Raw genomic sequence first — 21831 nt, 5'->3', positions numbered from 1 at the left:
TGAGGTAAAAAAAATTATAGATTAACCAGATACTAGACTGTGTGACGTCATCCAATCACAGACAAACCGCTACATAATGTGACCCCCACAGCTCTCATCCAGTGACATCACTGTCCAGTCGTGGACTTGACCAGCTGTGTTAGACTTATCCCTTTAAATTGGCTCTTCCAGGAAACCTGCCGTTGCACTAGATCCCTCAGTCTATAAACCAGATCCCATTACACGCAGAGGCATGCCTTCCCTAGCAGAAGCTGTCTGTGACATGTAAAAGGGTGAGGGGACAACGCGATTCATTAGCAGTTAATCTCTTGAGTCCTTGAGACAACCAACATTTACGGAGAACCTCGAAACGTCGGCTTTAACCTTCAGCTGTTCGGGGAAATCAATGATCTTCTCCAAAAAATATGGATTTCACTACAGCAGGGACATAATCAGCAATTGTAGCAGAGGTGGGCGAGCAAAATCCTGGACAAAGCGCTGTCTAATATTATCCCAGCATTTAGGCATCAGATCCTATCAAACGTAAGCAGATGCACAGTGTGGGAATGACACGACCCCGCTGAAGGATTTAAAGGGACACTAACCCCAGGACGCATCATTACCGAGAGGAGCTGGAGATTCTCAACACTGCAGATAAGTGACAAGGGGATTTCTAGCCTCTCTGTCACTCATCCAATTGAAGAATATTACAGTCTGTGGAAAATGGCTGATAACAGGGAACAATAGATTATATTTACTTGTTCCAAAATCTGCAACTTGTTAACGGGGTAAAAGACTATTCACACATCCTACAGTTAGTGTATACCCAGCCATTACAGGGTAGAGGGAGGCTGACTGTACAAAAGGTGAATATGAACTATTGCTGCCTGTTATCAGCTTTTCCAGGCTGTGGAGAGGCTGAGTGGGAGTCTGTAAATAATAGGAGAGCACCCCCCACCATGATCATTACTTTAAGTCACCAGGGCAGAGAACCCATAGGAACCTTTATATCCAGATCTGACTTAATCAGCGGCTCGTTATCATTTTAGGTGTACTGCTCCTTTAAGAAGCTCGGATGTAATGTTTCCGTTCGGATCTTTATAACCACACAATGATGATCAGCAGTAAGCTCAGACAATCTGCTGGTTCAGGGCTCTCTGCTTTAATCTCCATCACAATTCGTAAGAAATTTTTTGGGGAAATCAAAAAATAAGTTTATATTTGTTAAACTATAAAAAAAACACAACAAACAAAGAAACATAGTAATGGGAAATACGAAAATAGATTCAAAACACGCCGAGCTGGAAACATTAGAAGTTTCCGTGTTAGGAAATGAAGGCGAAAATTCCAGGAACTTTCTTGGCCTTACACTTCATCTTCTAGTCAGAATATTGTGGGAATGTTCAGGGGCCCGACCCTGCCAATCTAGGGCCCCGACCCTGCCAATCTAGGGCCCCCCCTTCATGCTCATCAAGTTAAAAGCAGCAAAACAAATTTAAAGGGGTAGTCTCTATTTGGCTCCTAACAACGAGGTTCACATCGAATACTCATGCCCAGTTTAAAGGAGCATTCAAGTTTCAATGCTATCCCCTATAAATGAGATAAGAGATAACATTCCCATTGAGGGGGTCTCACAGAAATCCGGAGAACCAGGACTCTTCATGCGGAGGTCGATCATTCATTCAGCTGAGCGCAGCGAGATCAATGGTAACCCAAGCAGTCAGATCCCATGGATAGGGTATACCGTTCAAACTTATAAATACCCCTTTAAGACAAATAGTAGATTGTGAGCCCCTCTGGGCAAGGTATCTGAGGAGACCCTGGAGCCGCTGAGAAGTTATAATGTATGCACTGTGTGTGACTGCAGAGGTCACCGCTTATCTTAGCTTCTCTTTTACTTTATCCGTCTACATATCTTCTTGTTCTGGGCTTAGGAGTCCAGTGGGAGGTCCTAATCACTGACTGACAGCTCTATGCTCATAAGGAAGGCAGTCAATGACTTGATGGGGCAGCCCACTGGACTCCTAAGCTCAGAACGAGCAATGATCTCAATGGCTAAGTTACACGGAGATCCTCCTGCTTTTTGACATGCTGCCAGGAGAAAATGGATATTTCTTTTATGACAGATTTTCTATAACCCCTTAAAGACTTATAATGTACATTTTCATCACAAATCACGTGCGGAGTGTATAAAGCTGAGCTCCAATCACAGCTGATTAATGGCCCGATTACCAGTACACTGGCTCCAGTCGAACCCACATGGAACGCAATTCTAGGTAGCAGATGGGTTACCATAGCAGTTGGGGGGGGGGGGGGGGTTGCAGAAGGCCCCCATAGCAGCCCTCTTAGGGTTTGTTCACATGTTGCGTTTTGCCACTTTTTATTCCCGAGCATTTTTTTCCGCCGAAAAATGCGGCGTTTTACAGCACTAGAAAAGTGAATGCGATTTTTTTTTTCCCTGCACATGCTGCTTCTTTTTCCCTTGAGGATTTGAACCATTAAAAATGCATGCATTTTAAGCAGCGTTTTTTCTGCCAACACTCTGCAGCAGACCTTTCGGTAGTAAAAAAACAAAATACTCAACGTGTGAACACAACCTTAGTTTTCCTGTGAAGTGCTAGGCTCTATAGAACATCTGTGACATTATACACTGCGATAGTGTAGTATTGCACTATATAGTATATGCGATGAAACGATCGCATGTTCAAGTCTCCTAAGGGACTAAAGCAAAAGTTAGAAGAAAAAAAAATTATCGTAAAAAAGATCTAAAAAGGTTTAAGTGTAAAATAACATTAAAATTCTCTGATAGTAAGCAGAGATTTTAAAAATGGTGACTGCAAAGCTACAGACCTCATCAATACAAGTTTTAATTACAGAAGACCAGAACAGCTCCTGAATAAAAAATATTCAGCATTCATCAATACTTCCAAGTTCATCAACATGACCCACAGTGGAAACAGAAGACTGCTATATAAAGGGTTAATTCCCTTCTACATAGATGGATGTAGTCAGGTAGCGCTTGTAAAAATGAGAATTTTTGCAATTTACAACGGTATTTACAATTTTCTTCTGTTTACAGCTGGTTGCCCTGGAGACCGACCACCACTGCTGTCTAGCTTGAGAGCACATGATTGAAGCTGGCGGGGATCACGCAGCTGCAGCAATTCTAAATGAAAAAGTGCTTATAAAGGTGCTAGAAAACAGCTTGTAAACACGGTGCATGTTCTGTTGTCTAGTAGGTGGTCGGTCTCCAAGGCAATGAGCTGTAAACAAAAGAAAAGTTGCAAGAACTGTAAAAATAAAAACAAACATTACTCACTTGTCAAATTTGTTAGAGGTCAAATGTCGCAGCTCTTTTGGACTCCGCTAGGACAAAGTTATAGATCCCACTTGTCCTACAGTGAGGGCGTCACATAGATCAATCACGACTGCTGCAGCCAATCACGGGCCTCATTAGCCCTGTGCCTGAATATAGGCATCAGTGATTGGCTGCAGTGGTCATAATAACTTTGGACATGACATTGTGACTGCAGGACTGGCAGGGACCACGAGAGTTGTGGAGTATTTTTTTTATTCAATGCTATTTCTTTCCTGGTCTTAGGTAACCTTAAAATTCCGGACAATCAAGGCGTCTACTATCTCACTCCTGTGCCGGCTTAGTTACAAGCTCCCTTGATCCTTTGCCACTCATCTCTTCAAGGCGAATTTGCGTGATCTGCGTTTTTGCCCTTTTGCTCTGCCGCCATCTCTGAGCAGTGAAAGTGCAAGTACCTGGCGGCAGCAGCTTCCTTCCAAACTCACTGGTGACCCCTGCACCAGCAAAGGTCAGAGACTTCTCCGAAGTGCGCTGCAGAACATCCTCTCCCACACACAGCAGATGTACAACTTCTTCCCTTCCTTTCCGGATTTGGCTGCTTCACACGGTCAAACTAAATCAGTTTTGCAGAAATGTAAAAGTGCACAAGTCAAATATTAACCCAAGAGAGAAGAGAGGAGAAGAACCAGCTCCTGCCGCAGGAAGGGGACGACTGTACTGCCAGGGGTCAATGGAGAAGCGCAGACCTAGGCAGCTCCTGCACCACCTCTCAATAGTGAGCTGCTCCACAGTATCACCATGTGCATCAGGCATGCTGAGAGACTCCAAAACCAAACAGTATTATGAATGCTGCACTGGAGTATAAAAGACTGTATATTAGAAATAGTACAGGATAAGTAATGTATGTACAGTACAGACAAAAAGTTTGGACACCTTCTCATTTAAAGATTTTTTTTTTGTATTTTCTTGACTATGAAAATTGTACATTCACACTGAAGGCATCAAAACTATGAATTAACACATGTGGAATTATATACTTAACAAAAAAGTATGAAACCACTGAAAATATGTCTCATATTCTAGGTTCTTCAAAGTAGCCACCTTTTGCTTTGATGACTGCTTTGCACACTCTTGGCATTCTCTTGATGAGCTTCAAGAGGTAGTCACCGGAAATGGTCTTCCAACAATCTTGAAGGAATCCACCAGCAGAATAGTGAGTGCAGCTCTAGGGTATAATACAGGATGTAACTCAGGATCAGTACAAGATAAGTAATGTAATGTATGTACACAGTGACTCCACCAGCAGAATAGTGAGAGCAGCTCTGGAGTATAATACAGGATGTAACTCAGGATCAGTGCAGGATAAGTAATGTAATGTATGTACACAGTGACTCCACCAGCAGAATAGTGAGAGCAGCTCTGGAGTATAAATACGGGATTTAATTTAGGAGAGGTACAAGGTAAATTATTTAATGTATTTATAAAAGAAAACGTACTGCCCCCTCATTAGAATTCCTCTTTTCCTCCGGTCAGTAGGCAGCCATGTTGATTCGTCTCCGGATGCAGTTGTGGTGCACCCCTCTACACTGCTTATGTCAGTTCTATTCATGTATCAGGAGGCTCAGGATGAATCAGCTTTGGGCATTTCCACCGTATGGGAGCACAGACATGAATAGACTTGTGAAAAGATCCAAGTGGTCGTAGAAGGGTCCTCTATTATTATTTGGCAATCCAGCTATCACACCTTTGGGTACATCGAGATCTGGACGCCGTGGATACGAGGCAACACTTAGGACAGGGATGGTGGTGGAAACTGAGGCCGATGGGTCTGGACTTGCTGTGTGCGTAGAGCTGTGCAGGATGGCAGGTCCGGACACAGGCTCCTCACAATACACAATGAATCATGCAGGATGAAAGATTTTAAGGAGCGTCTGCGCACTGTACAACCTCACACACTGTGTAAGGCACTGATGTGGGGCATAGGGGATTTTGGGATGGAACACAAGGAGATGTACGGGAGCTGAGGGCGCAGGAGGACGGAGCACGGGTCCACATGTTACATGGGGCAGAGGGCGCAGGAGGACGGAGCACGGGTCCACATGTTACATGGGGCAGAGGGCGCAGGAGGACAGAGCACGGGTCCACATGTTACATGGGGCAGAGGGCGCAGGAGGACGGAGCACGGGTCCACATGTTACATGGGGCAGAGGGCGCAGGAGGACGGAGCACGGGTCCACATGTTACATGGGGCAGAGGGCGCAGGAGGACGGAGCACGGGTCCACATGTTACATGGGGCAGAGGGCGCAGGAGGACGGAGCACGGGTCCACATGTTACATGGGGCAGAGGGCGCAGGAGGACAGAGCACGGGTCCACATGTTACATGGGGCAGAGGGCGCAGGAGGACAGAGCACGGGTCCACATGTTACATGGGGCAGAGGGCGCAGGAGGACGGAGCACGGGTCCACATGTTACATGGGGCAGAGGGCGCAGGAGGACGGAGCACGGGTCCACATGTTACATGGGGCAGAGGGCGCAGGAGGACGGAGCACGGGTCCACATGTTACATGGGGCAGAGGGCGCAGGAGGACGGAGCACGGGTCCACATGTTACATGGGGCAGAGGGCGCAGGAGGACGGAGCACGGGTCCACATGTTACATGGGGCAGAGGGCGCAGGAGGACGGAGCACGGGTCCACATGTTACATGGGGCAGAGGGCGCAGGAGGACGGAGCACGGGTCCACATGTTACATGGGGCAGAGGGCGCAGGAGGACGGAGCACGGGTCCACATGTTACATGGGGCAGAGGGCGCAGGAGGACGGAGCACGGGTCCACATGTTACATGGGGTAGAGGTTGTAGTAGGACAGAGCACGGGTCCACATGTTACATGGGGTAGAGGTTGTAGTAGGACGGAGCACGGGTCCACATGTTACATGGGGTAGAGGTTGTAGTAGGACGGAGCACGGGTCCACATGTTACATGGAGCAGAGGATGTAGTAGGACAGAGCACGGGTCCACATGTTACATGGAGCAGAGGATGCAGGGAGGATGAGCACGGGTCCACATGTTACATGGGGTAGAGGTTGTAGTAGGACGGAGCACGGGTCCACATGTTACATGGAGCAGAGGATGGAGCACGAGTCCACATGTTAGATGGAGCAGAGGATGCAGGACGACGGAGCACGGGACTACATGTTATATGGGGTAGAGGGTGCAGAGAGGATGAGCACGGGTCCACATGTTACATGGGGTAGAGGTTGTAGTAGGACAGAGCACGGGTCCACATGTTACATGGGGTAGAGGTTGTAGTAGGACGGAGCACGGGTCCACATGTTACATGGGGTAGAGGTTGTAGTAGGACGGAGCACGGGTCCACATGTTACATGGGGTAGAAGTTGTAGTAGGACGGAGCACGGGTCCACATGTTACATGGAGCAGAGGATGTAGTAGGACAGAGCACGGGTCCACATGTTACATGGAGCAGAGGATGTAGTAGGACAGAGCACGGGTCCACATGTTACATGGAGCAGAGGATGTAGTAGGACAGAGCACGGGTCCACATGTTACATGGAGCAGAGGATGCAGGGAGGATGGAGCACGGGTCCACATGTTATATGGGGTAGAGGGTGCAGGGAGGATGAGCACGGGTCCACATGTTACATGGGGTAGAGGTTGTAGTAGGACGGAGCACGGGTCCACATGTTACATGGAGCAGAGGATGCAGGGAGGATGGAGCACGGGTCCACATGTTATATGGGATAGAGGGTGCAGGGAGGATGAGCACGGGTCCACATGTTACATGGGGTAGAGGTTGTAGTAGGACGGAGCATGGGTCCACATGTTACATGGGGTAGAGGTTGTAGTAGGACGGAGCACGGGTCCACATGTTACATGGGGCAGAGGTTGTAGTAGGATGGAGCACGAGTCCACATGTTAGATGGAGCAGAGGATGCAGGACGACGGAGCACGGGACTACATGTTATATGGGGTAGAGGGTGCAGAGAGGATGAGCACGGGTCCACATGTTACATGGGGTAGAGGTTGTAGTAGGACGGAGCACGGGTCCACATGTTACATGGGGTAGAGGTTGTAGCAGGACGGAGCACGGGTCAAATGTTACATGGGGTAGAGGTTTTAGTAGGACGGAGCATGGGTCCACATGTTACATGGAGTAGAGGTTTCAGGACGACGGAGCACGGGTCCACATGTTACATGGAGCAGAGGATGCAGGAGGACGGAGCACGGGTCCACATGTTACATGGAGCAGAGGATGCAGGAGGATGGAGCACGGGTCCACATGTTACATGGGGCAGAGGATTTTGGGATGCACCTCACAGATAATACATAGATTGTAATGATGACACCTGCACAGAATACATCAAAATATTACACCCTGGGGAAACAATCAGAAAGTAGTGATCATAAAATATAGTGACCTGCAACCCACAAAGTGACCACAACCTGAAACACCCCTCTTCCTTCATCTCAGTGGCAGCAGGAGGGGTGACACATGGGAAGCGTTGTGCCATCAGCAGCCATTAGAGTTGCAGGTGATGACAGGCGGCAATGTCTCAGCCTCCTAATGACCCCACAGCGGAGACTGCTGACACCATCACATCCGCGCCTCCTGAAAGCTCAGGCTGAGTGATTTACCAGCACAGCGGGATCATATTGGGAATAGAGGAGGAGAGGATGCAGCTCCGCACCAACCACACCACCTTCATATGAGGCCAAACCAAATGCATGAGGAGGCTGCACTCACATTTAAAGGGACAAACACATACAGATCACAGCAGCTGCTGAGCAACAGCTATTCTTCTTTGTTGTCTGCAGCCTTCTGCAATGCAAAACTGAACTGAAATTTGACATCTATTCAAATGCTTAAAAGGTTGTTTTTTTTTATTTCAGAAAAACTTACTTTCTCCGGGCTGCAGTTTGATAGAAAAAAACAAAAACTTTGCTTTGCTCACATAGGCCTCCAGAATTTAGTCTCTGCCACTGTTCTCAGTGCCCGTTGCTATCTGCAGCGTTGACGACAGCGCTGCAGGCTATATCAGAGCTCAGCAGCTCTGCCCGTGTTGCCAAGCTAAACGATTGGCAGCAGTGCTGACAACTTGACAGTAAGAGTGCAGAGAAAAGAGAAACAAGGAGAGTAGCAGGCAAGACTAGGCTCTGGACCCGGGGAGGATGAGTAAAGCCCGTTTTTTTTTTGTTTGTTTTTAACAGAAAGCTGTACCTGGGGACAGAGGTTCTCCAGAAAAAAAGACAAAAAGAAACTTTAAGCCGTTGAATGGAATAAAAAAAATAATTTGTGATTTTCATTTGCATCGTTTGCCTTATTTTTAATAGTTTTCCTAAAGAGGAACCGTCATTTTTGTTTTTCTATAAGTCAATAGTACACATGAAAATAAAAAAACAAAACACTTTGTAATATATAATTTTACAGAAATCTGCTTCTTTCTCCCCTTGGGCTGATCTTTATCTCATTCATTGGTAAATTGAGTCTTTATTCAATAGAGATTTTCCCATTAGTATGATAGGAGATGACAGTTGGTGCAGTTCTATGGAGAACTGTGTAGTTTCCGCAGAATGTATCTCTGCCTCTAGCCCCTTCATAGAATTTAAAGAGCACCAACTGCCATCTCCTATCTCAGTAATGTAACATGCGGTCTCCACTGAAGATAGATTTTACCCATGAACTGAGAATAGATGATCAGATATATTACAAAGTTGCTTATGTTTACCTGTACTATTGATTTAGGAAATAAAAAAAGAAAACGATGGTTAACATTATGGACACTAGAATATGTGCACTCTGAGGGTTATAGGATAAGATACCATCCTGTGGTGCAGAATTAGGCTGGAGCTACACAGCGACTGAGGCAGCAGCACCTGTCGTGCGTCCAAAGTTTGCTTCGGTGTCACTGCACAATACAGGTGAATGGGATTGCATTGCGACCCCAAGAGTACTGCGACACGATCACGTTGCCCCAGATGTCACACCGGCGACCCCATTCACATGTATTGCGCTGCAATCATAAAGAGTCTGCTTCCTGAACTATCGTCACCATGCGAGGTCCGGAGAGGAACATTGCATCATTAGAAATGTCGAAAACCTGGAACGACGCAGGTTGCAACATTACTAGGTAAGACTGGCGTCAGGGACCATCACTAGTATGTGGATACCGACAGCCTGTCCCATGTAAAAGGGGAAGTCTACAAGTCACGGTCAGGCAGAACTACCCAACGCTCAGTGACAGGATATGGGGCTGCCTGTAAATAAAAGGAGAAATCGTGAATATCAACTTCCTCCTATGACTACTCAAAAACTCCAAATTAAAAAAAATTGGGGAAAAAAAGATTATATATATGTATACACAGTACAGACCAAAAGTTTGGACACACCTTCTCATTTACAGATTTTTCTGTATTTTCATGACTATGAAAATTGTACATTCACACTGAAGGCATCAAAACTATGAATTAACACATGTGGAATTATATACTTAACAAAAAAGTGTGGAACAACTGAAAATATGTCTTATATTCTAGGTTCTTCAAAGTAGCCACCTTTTGCTTTGATGACTGCTTTGCACACTCTTGGCATTCTCTTGATGAGCTTCAAGAGGTAGTCACCAGAAATGGTCTTCCAACAATCTTGAAGGCGTTCCCAGAGATGCTTAGCACTTGTTGGCCCTTTTGCCTTCACTCTGCGGTCCAGCTCACCCCAAACCATCTCGATTGGGTTCAGGTCTGGTGACTGTGGAGGCCAGGTCATCTGGCGTAGCCCCCCATCACTCCCCTTCTTGGTCAAATAGCCCTTACACAGCCTGGAGGTGTGTTTGGGGTCATTGTCCTGTTGAAAAATAAATGATGGTCCAACTAAACGCAAACCGGATGGAATAGCATGCCGCTGCAAGATGCTGTGGTAGCCATGCTGGTTCAGTATGCCTTCAATTTTGAATAAGTCCCCAACAGTGTCACCAGCAAAGCACCCCCACACCATCACACCTCCTCCTCCATGCTCCACGGTGGGAACCAGGCATGTAGAGTCCATCCGTTCACCTTTTCTGCGTCGCACAAAGACACAGTGGTTGGAACCAAAGATCTCAAATTTGGACTCATCAGACCAAAGCACAGATTTCCACTGGTCTAATGTCCATTCCTTGTGTTCTTTAGCCCAAACAAGTCTCTTCTGCTTGTTGCCTGTCCTTAGCAGTGGTTTCCTAGCAGCTATTTTACCATGAAGGCCTGCTGCACAAAGTCTCCTCTTAACAGTTGTTGTAGACATGTGTCTGCTGCTAGAACTCTGTGTGGCATTGACCTGGTCTCTAATCTGAGCTGCTGTTAACCTGCGATTTCTGAGGCTGGTGACTCGGATAAACTTATCCTCAGAAGCAGAGGTGACTCTTGGTCTTCCTTTTCTGGGGCGGTCTTCATGTGAGCCAGTTTCTTTGTAGCGCTTGATGGTTTTTGCAACTGCACTTGGGGACACTTTCAAAGTTTTCCCAATTTTTCGCACTGACTGACCTTAATTTCTTAAAGTAATGATGGCCACTCGTTTTTCTTTACTTAGCTGCTTCTTTCTTGTCATAATACAAATTCTAACCGTCTATTCAGTAGGACTATCAGCTGTGTTTCCACCAGACTTCTGCACAACACAACTGATGGTCCCAACCCCATTTATAAGGCAAGAAACCCCACTTATTAAACCTGACAGGGCACACCTGTGAAGTGAAAACCATTTCTGGTGACTACCTCTTGAAGCTCATCAAGAGAATGCCAAGAGTGTGCAAAGCAGTCATCAAAGCAAAAGGTGGCTACTTTGAAGAACCTAGAATATAAGACATATTTTCAGTTGTTTCACACTTTTTTGTTAAGTATATAATTCCACATGTGTTAATTCATAGTTTTGATGCCTTCAGTGTGAATGTACAATTTTCATAGTCATGAAAATACAGAAAAATCTTTAAATGAGAAGGTGTGTCCAAACTTTTGGTCTGTACTGTGTGTGTATATATATATATATATCTTCTTTTTATTTATTTATTTTTTAATTCCGAGGCTGCTGGTTCTTAAATGGAATTCCAGAAGTAAAGTGACTACCGACACACACAGTAGGATGGTGTAATCTATAGCAATGCAGATTTAGCCATCATTCAGGCTCTGGGCAGCTGTGCCCTGTGGTCACTATAATGGCAGTATAGTCATTATCACCTAGATAACGAAGGAATAAATGAATGCAACATAAATCAGGGGAATTAGTCATTGAAGCACAATCACCAGGAGACCTAAATAGTCTGAGGGAGCAATACTGCGCCTGTTAGCCCCATGACAACATTTCCTGGTACATGAGGGTTATCATAGGGACTCTGGAGCTAATAGCAACACTTCTGAATCCAGCAGAAGGAGAGATCTGCCTGACTGCTGTGGGCATAGAGACGCTATGATAACACTGGTGCAGGAAGTGTTGTCATATACAGTGGTGGCCAAAAGTATTGGCACCATTGCAATTCTGTCAGATAATACTCAGCTTCTTCCTGAAAATGATTGCAATCACAAATTCTTTGGTATTATTATCTTCATTTAATTTGCTTGCAAGGAAAAAACACAAGAGAATGAAGCAAAAATCAAATCATTGATCATTTCACACAAAACTCCAAAAATGGGCCAGACAAAAGTATTGGCACCCTCAGCCTAATACTTGGTTGCACAACCTTTAGCCAAAATAACTGCGAACAACCGCTTCCGGTAACCATCAATGAGTTTCTTACAATGCTCTGCTGGAATTGTAGACCATTCTTCTTTGGCAAACTGCTCCAGGTCCCTGATATTTGAAGGGTGCCTTCTCTAAACTGTCATTTTGAGATCTCTCCACAGGTGTTCTATGGGATTCAGGTCTGGACTCATTGCTGGCCACCTTAGAAGTCTCCAGTGCTTTCTCTCAAACCATGTTATAGTGCTTTTGGAAGTGTGTTTTGGGTCATTGTTCTGCTGGAAGACCCATGACCTCTGAGGGAGACCCAGCTTTCTCACACTGGGCCCTACATTATGCTGCAAAATTTGTTGGTAGTCTTCAGACTTCATAATGCCATGCACACGGTCAAGCAGTCCAGTGCCAGAGGCAGCAAAGCAACCCCAAAATATCAGGGAACCTCCGCCATGTTTGACTGTAGGGACCGTGTTCTTTTCTTTGAATGCTTCTTTTTTTTTCCTGTACACTCTATGTTGATGTTTTTTCCCAAAAAGCTCTACTTTTGTCTCATCTGACCAGAGAACATTCTTCCAAAACGTTTTTGGCTTTCTCAGGTAAGTTTTGGCAAACTCCAGCCTGGCTTTTTTATGTCTCGGGGTAAGAAGTGGGGTCTTCCTGGGTATCCTACCATACAGCCCCTTTCCATTCAGACGCCGACGGATAGTACGGGTTGACACTGTTGTACCCTCGGACTGCAGGGCAGCTTGAACTTGTTTGGATGTTAGTCGAGGTTCTTTATCCACCATCCGCACAATCTTGCGTTGAAATCTCTCGGCAATTTTTCTTTTCCGTCCACATCTAGGGAGGTTAGCCACAGTGCCATGGGCTTTAAACTTCTTGATGACACTGCGCACGGAAGACACAGGAACATTCAGGTCTTTGGAGATGGACTTGTAGCCTTGAGATTGCTCATGCTTCCTCACAATTTGGTTTCTCAAGCCCTCAGACAGTTCTTTGGGCTTCTTTCTTTTCTCCATGCTCAATGTGGTACACACAAGGACACAGGACAGAGGTTGAGTCAACTTTAATCCATGTTAACTGGCTGCAAGTGTGATTTAGTTATTGCCAACACCTGTTAGGTGCCACAGGTAAGTTACAGGTGCTGTTAATTACACGAATTAGAGAAGCATCACATGATTTTTCAAACAGTGCCAATACTTTTGTCCACCCCCTTTTTTAGGTTTGGTGTGGAATTATATCCAATTTGGCTTTAGGACAATTCTTTTTGTGTTTTTTCATTGAAGACAAATTAAATGAAGATAATAATACCAAAGAATTTGTGATTGCAATCATTTTCAGGAAGAAACTGAGTATTATCTGACAGAATTGCAGGGGTGCCAATACTTTTGGCCACCACTGTAGATATAGGGACAAAGCAGCTCATCATGGCGTCCCCTTCTAAGAGCCCCTATAAATATAAGACGCCGGGGATAAGGCTGCAGTGCCGAGGCAGCTGACCATGGCCAAATCCGCCATTGATTGCTCACGTCACGGTACAGGACTTGGCACTATCTCAGCTGAACATCCCCAGCAGAAGAGAGGGAAGACCTCAATGAAAGCGGCTGTAACTCAGTCGACCGGAATCGCTGTCACAGCCACGGCCAAAACGCTGCGCCCCGTCCATTAAAGAAAATCAATGTCACAGAAATAAGGGGGGGAAAGCGCCAGCACAGGACACGAGGGCGATCAATGAGCGTCTCATCAGTGACTGATCCCACCCCACGTACAATGACTGTGAGATCCCTGACATGAGACAACATTCCCCCACAGCGAAACACTGCGGTTGCACGATATTTTAGGGTGAGCCAAGCAAGTCACACGCCAGGTGGTCATGAGTGGGGGATAAGGCGACAGCAGAAGGCCCCATATCTAATCTGCACCCCTACTATTAGCAGACTGAGAACGTGCCACCCCAAGGCTGTCACCAATTAAAAAAATGGCACCAAGATAAATTTGGTGCAATCGCTGTAAGCCCTTTAACCTATAGACATGATGACGAGGTCTCCACAGACACTACAACTCCCAGCACATCCTGACTGCCTCTAACTAATTTTAGGATGTGTGCCTGTACTAGGGTCTGCTGGTCACGGGTTTATGTACTGGTCACCTGTCATTACACAATACATGGAGTCGGCCGGATGCTTTTCATTGGTGGCAACAAGATCTGCGTCATGAACAGACAGTCAGGTGAGACGATGAACGGAGCAACTGATGACGGACACCCAGAAACATCACAGGCCGGCGCTCCCATCCTACAATACACAGATAGGAGCAATGGATTACCCAGAGCACACACACTGCTATGCGGCCTTTACTGGAGCCTAATAAAGTAAGGTATAAAACCAGAATTCATACATGAAGAAAGAAAAGGTGGCACACCGATGTAATAAAATCTTCTTTTATTCCATTTCCATTAAAAATGCAGGGAAGCGGCACCTTTTGCGGACTGTATAAAACCGCTCTGTGCCACAATAAATCCACAACATGTCTCTATAATGATGAGAGTAACATTACTGACCACTCACAGAGAGGGACTTGGCAAAACTATGAGACGCTCAGCCTAGGTGGGATGGTGGGTAGGGAGGGGGAAAATAATACACTTTCAGCAGGGCTGTGTGTAATGTAATAGGACTATTATATAGTCAGGACGAGTTGTCATAACATTATTAAATCTGCAGGACTAGGTGAGAAAGTTATTCTACACCGTGGACAGCGCGACGGAACGACAGCACTCAGGGCTGTGGAGTCGGAGTAAAATGGACCGACTCCGAAAATATATAATAAGTTGTGTACAGCAGTTCAATGCAGTTTGTGGGGAATATTTTTTCATAAGAATTTGGGAAAGTTATGAAATGTCCTATAAATGTCTGTCTTATTCTGATCTAAGGGTCTAGACTTTTAGCTGAGATGAATCTGTGCTACAGTAAATTTATCACTTAAACATGAGCCATGTATGAGGGAGTCGGAGTCGAACGTTTGGCTTACCAACTGCACAACCCTGGGCACTATATATACTGTGGACAGTGCGACGGAATGACGGCACTAAACAGCGAGGACAGTGCGATGGAATAATAGTATTATGCACCCAGGACAGTATGACGGAATAACGGTACTATACACCGAAGACAGAGTAATGGAATAATGTTATTATACACCGAGGACAGTGTGACGTAATAACATTATACTCTCAGCACAGTGTGACGTAATAACAGTATTATACACCCAGGACCGTGACGCAGTAACGATATACTGTACACTCAGGACAGAGTGACGCAATAATATAATACACTTGTGTGACGCAATCGTTCTCTATTCTCCATCAGATTCTGCTATGAAGAATTTGTGGGGATCCAATTATTTTCCTCTGTTCCCGCAGAGCCCCTTATTTGCCCACACATTCGCCACCATTCAGGCGGGACATAGACACTGATGGGATGGGAGACATATTCCAGGACAACGGGGGCGACCTCTAAATATATATATTTTTTCCTAAAATACAAAGGGAATGTGTCATCTTTAGGCCTGTTAGAAATCATTTAATCTTTAACTTGCTTAACTGTTCACAATAATAGTAATTTTGACCAGAGGTGCCCAAACTTTTACATGCCGCTGTAACAGTCACGTCGGTACATGTGATATTACAGTATAGTGTGTGATTATGATGTGCAATATTACGGTACAGAGTGTTATGATACAAAGTGTGATGTTGCAGTAGTGTGCAATATAATGGTACAGTGTGTGATATAACAGTACAGAGTGCGATGTTACAGTAGTGCACGATATTACTGTACAGGGTGTGATATTACAGTAGTGTGCAATATAACGGTACAGTGTGTTATTGTATAGTATGTGATATTACGGCAAAGTACGGTATTACGGTACAGTGTGATGTATTATTACGGTACAGCGTGATATTACAGCACACGGTGTGATATATTATTACGGTACAGTGTGATATATTATTACGGCACAGCGTGATATTACAGCACACGATGTGATATATTATTACGGTACAGTGTGATATATTATTACGGCACAGCGTGATATTACAGCACACGGTGTGATATATTATTACGGTACAATGTGATATATTATTTCGGTACAGCGTGATATTACAGCACACGGTGTGATATATTATTACGGTACAGAGTGATATATTATTACGGCACAGCGTGATATTACAGCACACGGTGTGATATATTATTACGGTACAGTGTGATATATTATTACGGCACAGCGTGATATTACAGCACACGATGTGATATATTATTACGGTACAGTGTGATATATTATTACGGCACAGCGTGATATTACAGCACACGGTGTGATATATTATTACGGTACAGTGTGATATATTATTTCGGTACAGCGTGATATTACAGCACACGGTGTGATATATTATTACGGTACAGTGTGATATATTGTTACGGTACAGCGTGATATTACAGCACACGGTGTGATATATTATTACGGTACAGTGTGATATATTATTACGGTACAGCGTGATATTACAGCACACGGTGTGATATTATTACGGTACAGCGTGATATATTGTTACGGTACAGCGTGATATTACAGCACAGGGTGTGATATATTATTACGGTACAGCGTGATATTATAGCACAGGGTGTGATATATTAATACGTTACAGCGTGATATATGGTTACGGTACAGCGTGATATATGGTTACGGTACAGCGTGATATATGGTTACGGTACAGCATGATATATTATTACGGTACAGCGTGATATTACAGCACACGATGTGATATATTATTACGGTACATTGTGATATATTATTACGGTACAGCGTGATATTACAGCACACGGTTTGATATATTATTACGGTACAGCATGATATATTATTACGGTACAGTGTGATATTACAGCACACGATGTGATATATTATTACGGTACAGTGTGATACATTATTACGGTACAGAATGATATTACAGCACAGGGTGTGATATATTATTACGGTACAGCGTGAAATTACAGCACAGGGTGTGATATATTATTACGGTACAGCGTGTGATATATGGTTACGGCACAGCGTGATATTACAGCACAGGGTGTGATATATTATTACGGTACAGCGTGAAATTACAGCACAGGGTGTGATATATTATTACGGTGCAGCGTGATATATGGTTAAGGCACAGTGTGATATTACAGTACAGGGTTTGATATATTATTACGGTACAGCGTGATATATGGTTACGGTACAGCGTGATATTACAGCACAAGGTTTGATATATTATTACGGTACAGTGTGATATATGGTTACGGTACAGTGTGATATATTATTACGGTACAGTGTGATATATTATTACGGTACAGTGTGATATATTATTACGGTACAGTGTGATATATTATTACGGTACAGCGTGATATTACAGCACACGGTGTGATATATTATTACGGTACAGCGTGATATATTATTACGGTACAGCGTGATATATTATTACGGTACAGCGTGATATATTATTACGGTACAGCGTGATATATTATTACGGTACAGCGTGATATATTATTACGGTACAGCGTGATATATTATTACGGTACAGCGTGATATATTATTACGGTACAGCGTGATATATTATTACGGTACAGCGTGATATATTATTACGGTACAGCGTGATATTACAGCACACGGTGAGATATATTATTACGGTACAGTGTGATATATTATTACGGCACAGCGTGATATTACAGCACACGATGTGATATATTATTACGGTACAGTGTGATATATTATTACGGCACAGCGTGATATTACAGCACACGGTGTGATATATTATTACGGTACAGCGTATGATATATGGTTACGGTACAGCGTGATATTACAGCACACGGTTTGATATATTATTACGGTACAGCATGATATATTATTACGGTACAGCGTGATATTACAGCACAGGGTGTGATATATTATTACGGTACAGCGTGATATATGGTTACGGTACAGCGTGATATTACAGCACAGGGTGTGATATATTATTACGGTACCGTGTGATATATGGTTACGGTACAGCGTGATATTACAGCACAGGGTGTGATATATTATTACGGTACAGTGTGATATATGGTTACGGTACAGCGTGATATTACAGCACACGGTGTGATATATTATTACGGTACAGTGTGATATTACAGCACACGGTGTGATATATTATTACGGTACAGCGTGATATTACAGCACACGATGTGATATATTATTACGGTACAGCGTGATATTACAGCACACGATGTGATATATTATTACGGTACAGCGTGATATATGGTTACGGTACAGCGTGATATTACAGCACAGGGTGTGATATATTATTACGGTACAGTGTGATATATGGTTACGGTACAGCGTGATATTACAGCACACGGTGTGATATATTATTACGGTACAGCGTGATATTACAGCACAGGGTGTGATATATTATTACGGTACAGCGTGTGATATATGGTTATGGTACAGCGTGATATTACAGCACAGGGTGTGATATATTATTACGGTACAGCGTGTGATATGGTTACGGTACAGCGTGATATTACAGCACACGGTGTGATATATTATTACGGTACAGTGTGATATTACAGCACAGGGTGTGATATCTTATTACGGTACAGCGTGATATTACAGCACACGGTGTGATATATTATTACGGTACAGTGTGATATTACAGCACAGCGTGTGATATATGGTTACGGTACAGCGTGTGATATATGGCTACGGTACAGCGTGTGATATATGGCTACGGTACAGCGTGTGATATATGGTTACGGTACAGTGTGATATTACAGCACAGGGTGTGATATCTTATTACGGTACAGCGTGTGATATATGGTTACGGTACAGCGTGATATTACAGCACTGGGTGTGATATAACATGATATGAATGAGCCGGTCTTCCACACAGTCACCTGTATGTAGCGGGGCCGAAGTGTAACTATACTGGGCAGATACACATGTACCGGGGACCCCAGGATGCGACACGGGGGCCGGGAAGTGCAGACTCTGCAGCAGCCGGGTGATTGACAGCTGTCAGTCATTAACCCTTTCCCGTCAGCGCAGGAATGTGTGAGGTCGCGGGCGCAGTGTGACGTCACGGGCGCTGCCGCCTCCTCACCTGGTAGATGGAGTTCCAGCTGTTGTTCCTGTCCGCCTCCCGGAACTCCCGCTCTATGTCCATGTCTGGCCGCTGTGTGTCCGCTCCGGCCGCCGCCTGACACCACTGCACGCAGCCGGAAGCGTGCACTCCCACCTCCCCGGTCCCTTCTACGTCACTTCCGGTCCGGGAAAGACCAATCAGAGCGCACCGCGGGGGGCGCTACGTACCCGGATGTGAGAGCACCGTGATGGCTGCTCGGTAACTGCCCGGAGGAGGCCAATAGTAGTGATAATCCAACATGTGTGTACTGGAGCACAAGCTCTGCGACACATTGCCCTGCAGGGGCGTTTATCACCTCTCATTCTACCGCCATAGAATTTAAAGGGGCTGTCCTGGCAGAAAGTGAAGATGAAGACCCTCACTGATAAATACCGGCTGGGTGGTCTGCGCTGACACAGGAAGAGACGTCACTTTACTACCAGCAGCAGGACTGCTGACGCCTGTGTTTGGCTGCAGCGGTCTGGTGTGACCTTAGCAGGATGCTTGCTGATGATTGGCTGCTCAAGTCACCTGACCACTGCAGCCTATCACAGGTGTCAGTAGTCCAGCTCCTGAGGAACCTCTTGAATATGGAGTACCTTTAGGTCATGGGTCTCAAACGCTGCTGGGTATATGGGCCCCACACGGGAAAAAAATTCAATTTGGGGGGCCGCATTCTTAGCAGGACAAAGTGACATTTTTAGTGATACCATTTTATTTTCTACACAGCTTTTCAACATTTTCCCGTGTTTATTTTATTTTTTATAGCTTGGGTCGTTCTGGATGTGCCGATAACAAATGTGCACTTTTTATTTACATTTGTTTATATATAAAACAGCAGTTTTAGTGGCAAAATATTTTTTCATGCTTTATTTTGAATTTTTATTCACATACAGTAATATTGTCTGACAATTAGCACCATATACAGGTGCATCTCACAAAATTAGAATATCATCAAAAAGTTATTTTCAGTTCTTCAATACAAAAAGTGAAACTCATATATTATATAGAGTCATTACAAACAGAGTGATCTATTTCAAGTGTTTATTTCTGTTAATGTTGATGATTATGGCTTACAGCCAATGAAAACACAAAAGTCATTATCTCAGTAAATTAGAATACTTTATAACAACAGCTTGAAAAATGATTTTAAAATCTGAAATGTTGGCCTACTGAAATGTATATTCAGTAAATGCACTCAATACTTGGTCGCGGCTCCTTTTGCATCAATTACTGCATCAATGCGGCGTGGCATGGAGGCGATCAGCCTGTGCACTGCTGAGGTGTTATGGAAGCCCAGGTTGCTTTGATAGCAGCCTTCAGCTCGTCTGCATTGTTGGGTCTGGTGTCTCTCATCTTCCTCTTGACAAGATCCCATAGATTCTCTATGGGGTTAAGGTCAGGTGAGTTTGCTGGCCAATCAAGCACAGTGATACTGTTGTTTTTAACCCCTTACTGGCCTGGGGTGTATTAGTACGCCCCAGGCCATCACCCCCAGTTCTGTGAGGGCTCCGGCGCTGAGCCGCACTGCATTGGGCACATGTCAGCTGATTCTTACAGCTGACATGTGCCCACAACGGCCGCAGGTGAAATCGCTATCCACCTGCGGCTGTTAATCAGTTAAATGCCGCTGTCGATCTCTGACAGCGTCATTTAACATCGCCGCATCGGAAGCACGGCATTAGCCCTGCCCATCGGTGACCGGGATCGCGGGTCACCGATGCGTGGGCATGACAACCTGGGGTCTGCAGTAGACCCCTGTGGTTTGCATGTTTCGCTTGCTATGACCGCCACCTAGTGGTCGGCGCTCATAGCACGTGAGCATTTCTGCTACACAGAGGCGATCAGCTCGTCGCCTCTGTGTAACAGAACCCGATCAGATAACTGCGGCTTCCAGTCTCCTTTGGAGACTATTGAAGCATGCAGAAAGTGAAAAAAAAAACGTTTTTAAAAATATGAAAAAAATTAAAAATATATAAAAGTTTAAATCACCCCCCTTTCGCCCCATTCAAAATAAAATGATAAAAAAAACAACCCACATACACATATTTGGTATTGCCGCGTTCAGAATTGCCAGATCTATCAATATAAAAAAAGAATTAATCCGATCGGTAAACGGCGTAACGAGAAAAAAATTCTAAACACCAGAATGCCGTTTTTTTTGGTTATAGCAACATTGAAATAAAATGCAATAACGAGCGATCAAAACATCAGATCTACGCCAAAATGGTGTCAATAAAAACGTCAGCTCGGCACGCAAAAAATAAGCCCTTACTTGGCCCCAGATCCTGAAAAATGGAGACGCTACGGGTCTCGGAAAATGGCGCCATTTTTTTTTTTTTAAGCAAACTTTGGAATTTTTTTCACCACTTAAAAAAGAACCTATACATGTTTGGTGTCTACGAACTCGTAATGACCTGGAGCATAATAATGGCAGGTCAGTTTTAGCATTCAGTGAACGTGGTAAACAAAAAACAACTGTGGAATTGCATTTTTTTTGCAATTTCACCACACTTGGAATTTTTTCCCGTTTTCCAGTACATGATATGGTAAAACCAGTGATGGCGTTTAAAAGTACAACTTGTCCTGCAAAAAATAAGCCCTCACATGGCCATATTGACCAAAAAATAAAAAGG

The 21831-nt window shown here is 44.5% G+C and overlaps 1 protein-coding gene across 2 annotated transcripts in view; it reads right to left on the bottom strand.

Moving 5' to 3' along the window:
• PTPN1 (protein tyrosine phosphatase non-receptor type 1) overlaps window positions 1–19361 on the bottom strand; it is a 50206-nt gene extending 30845 nt beyond the window's left edge. The window contains exon 1 of one of the 2 annotated variants that reach the window (XM_073682706.1): window positions 19175–19361. In XM_073682706.1, coding sequence (XP_073538807.1) covers window positions 19175–19237 — 63 coding nt within the window. In that variant the 5' untranslated portion in view covers window positions 19238–19361. The remainder of the gene's footprint in view (window positions 1–19174) is intronic. The other variant, XM_073682708.1, reaches the window with a different exon arrangement.
• Between the last annotated feature and the right edge of the window lie 2470 nt (window positions 19362–21831).

This window comes from Phyllobates terribilis, unplaced genomic scaffold, assembly GCF_046119375.1.
Source record: "Phyllobates terribilis strain yellow unplaced genomic scaffold, ASM4611937v1 Scaffold_5__5_contigs__length_657084704, whole genome shotgun sequence".
Taxonomy (NCBI): Eukaryota; Metazoa; Chordata; class Amphibia; order Anura; family Dendrobatidae; genus Phyllobates; species Phyllobates terribilis.
This window is presented reverse-complemented; position numbering and strand designations above follow the sequence as displayed.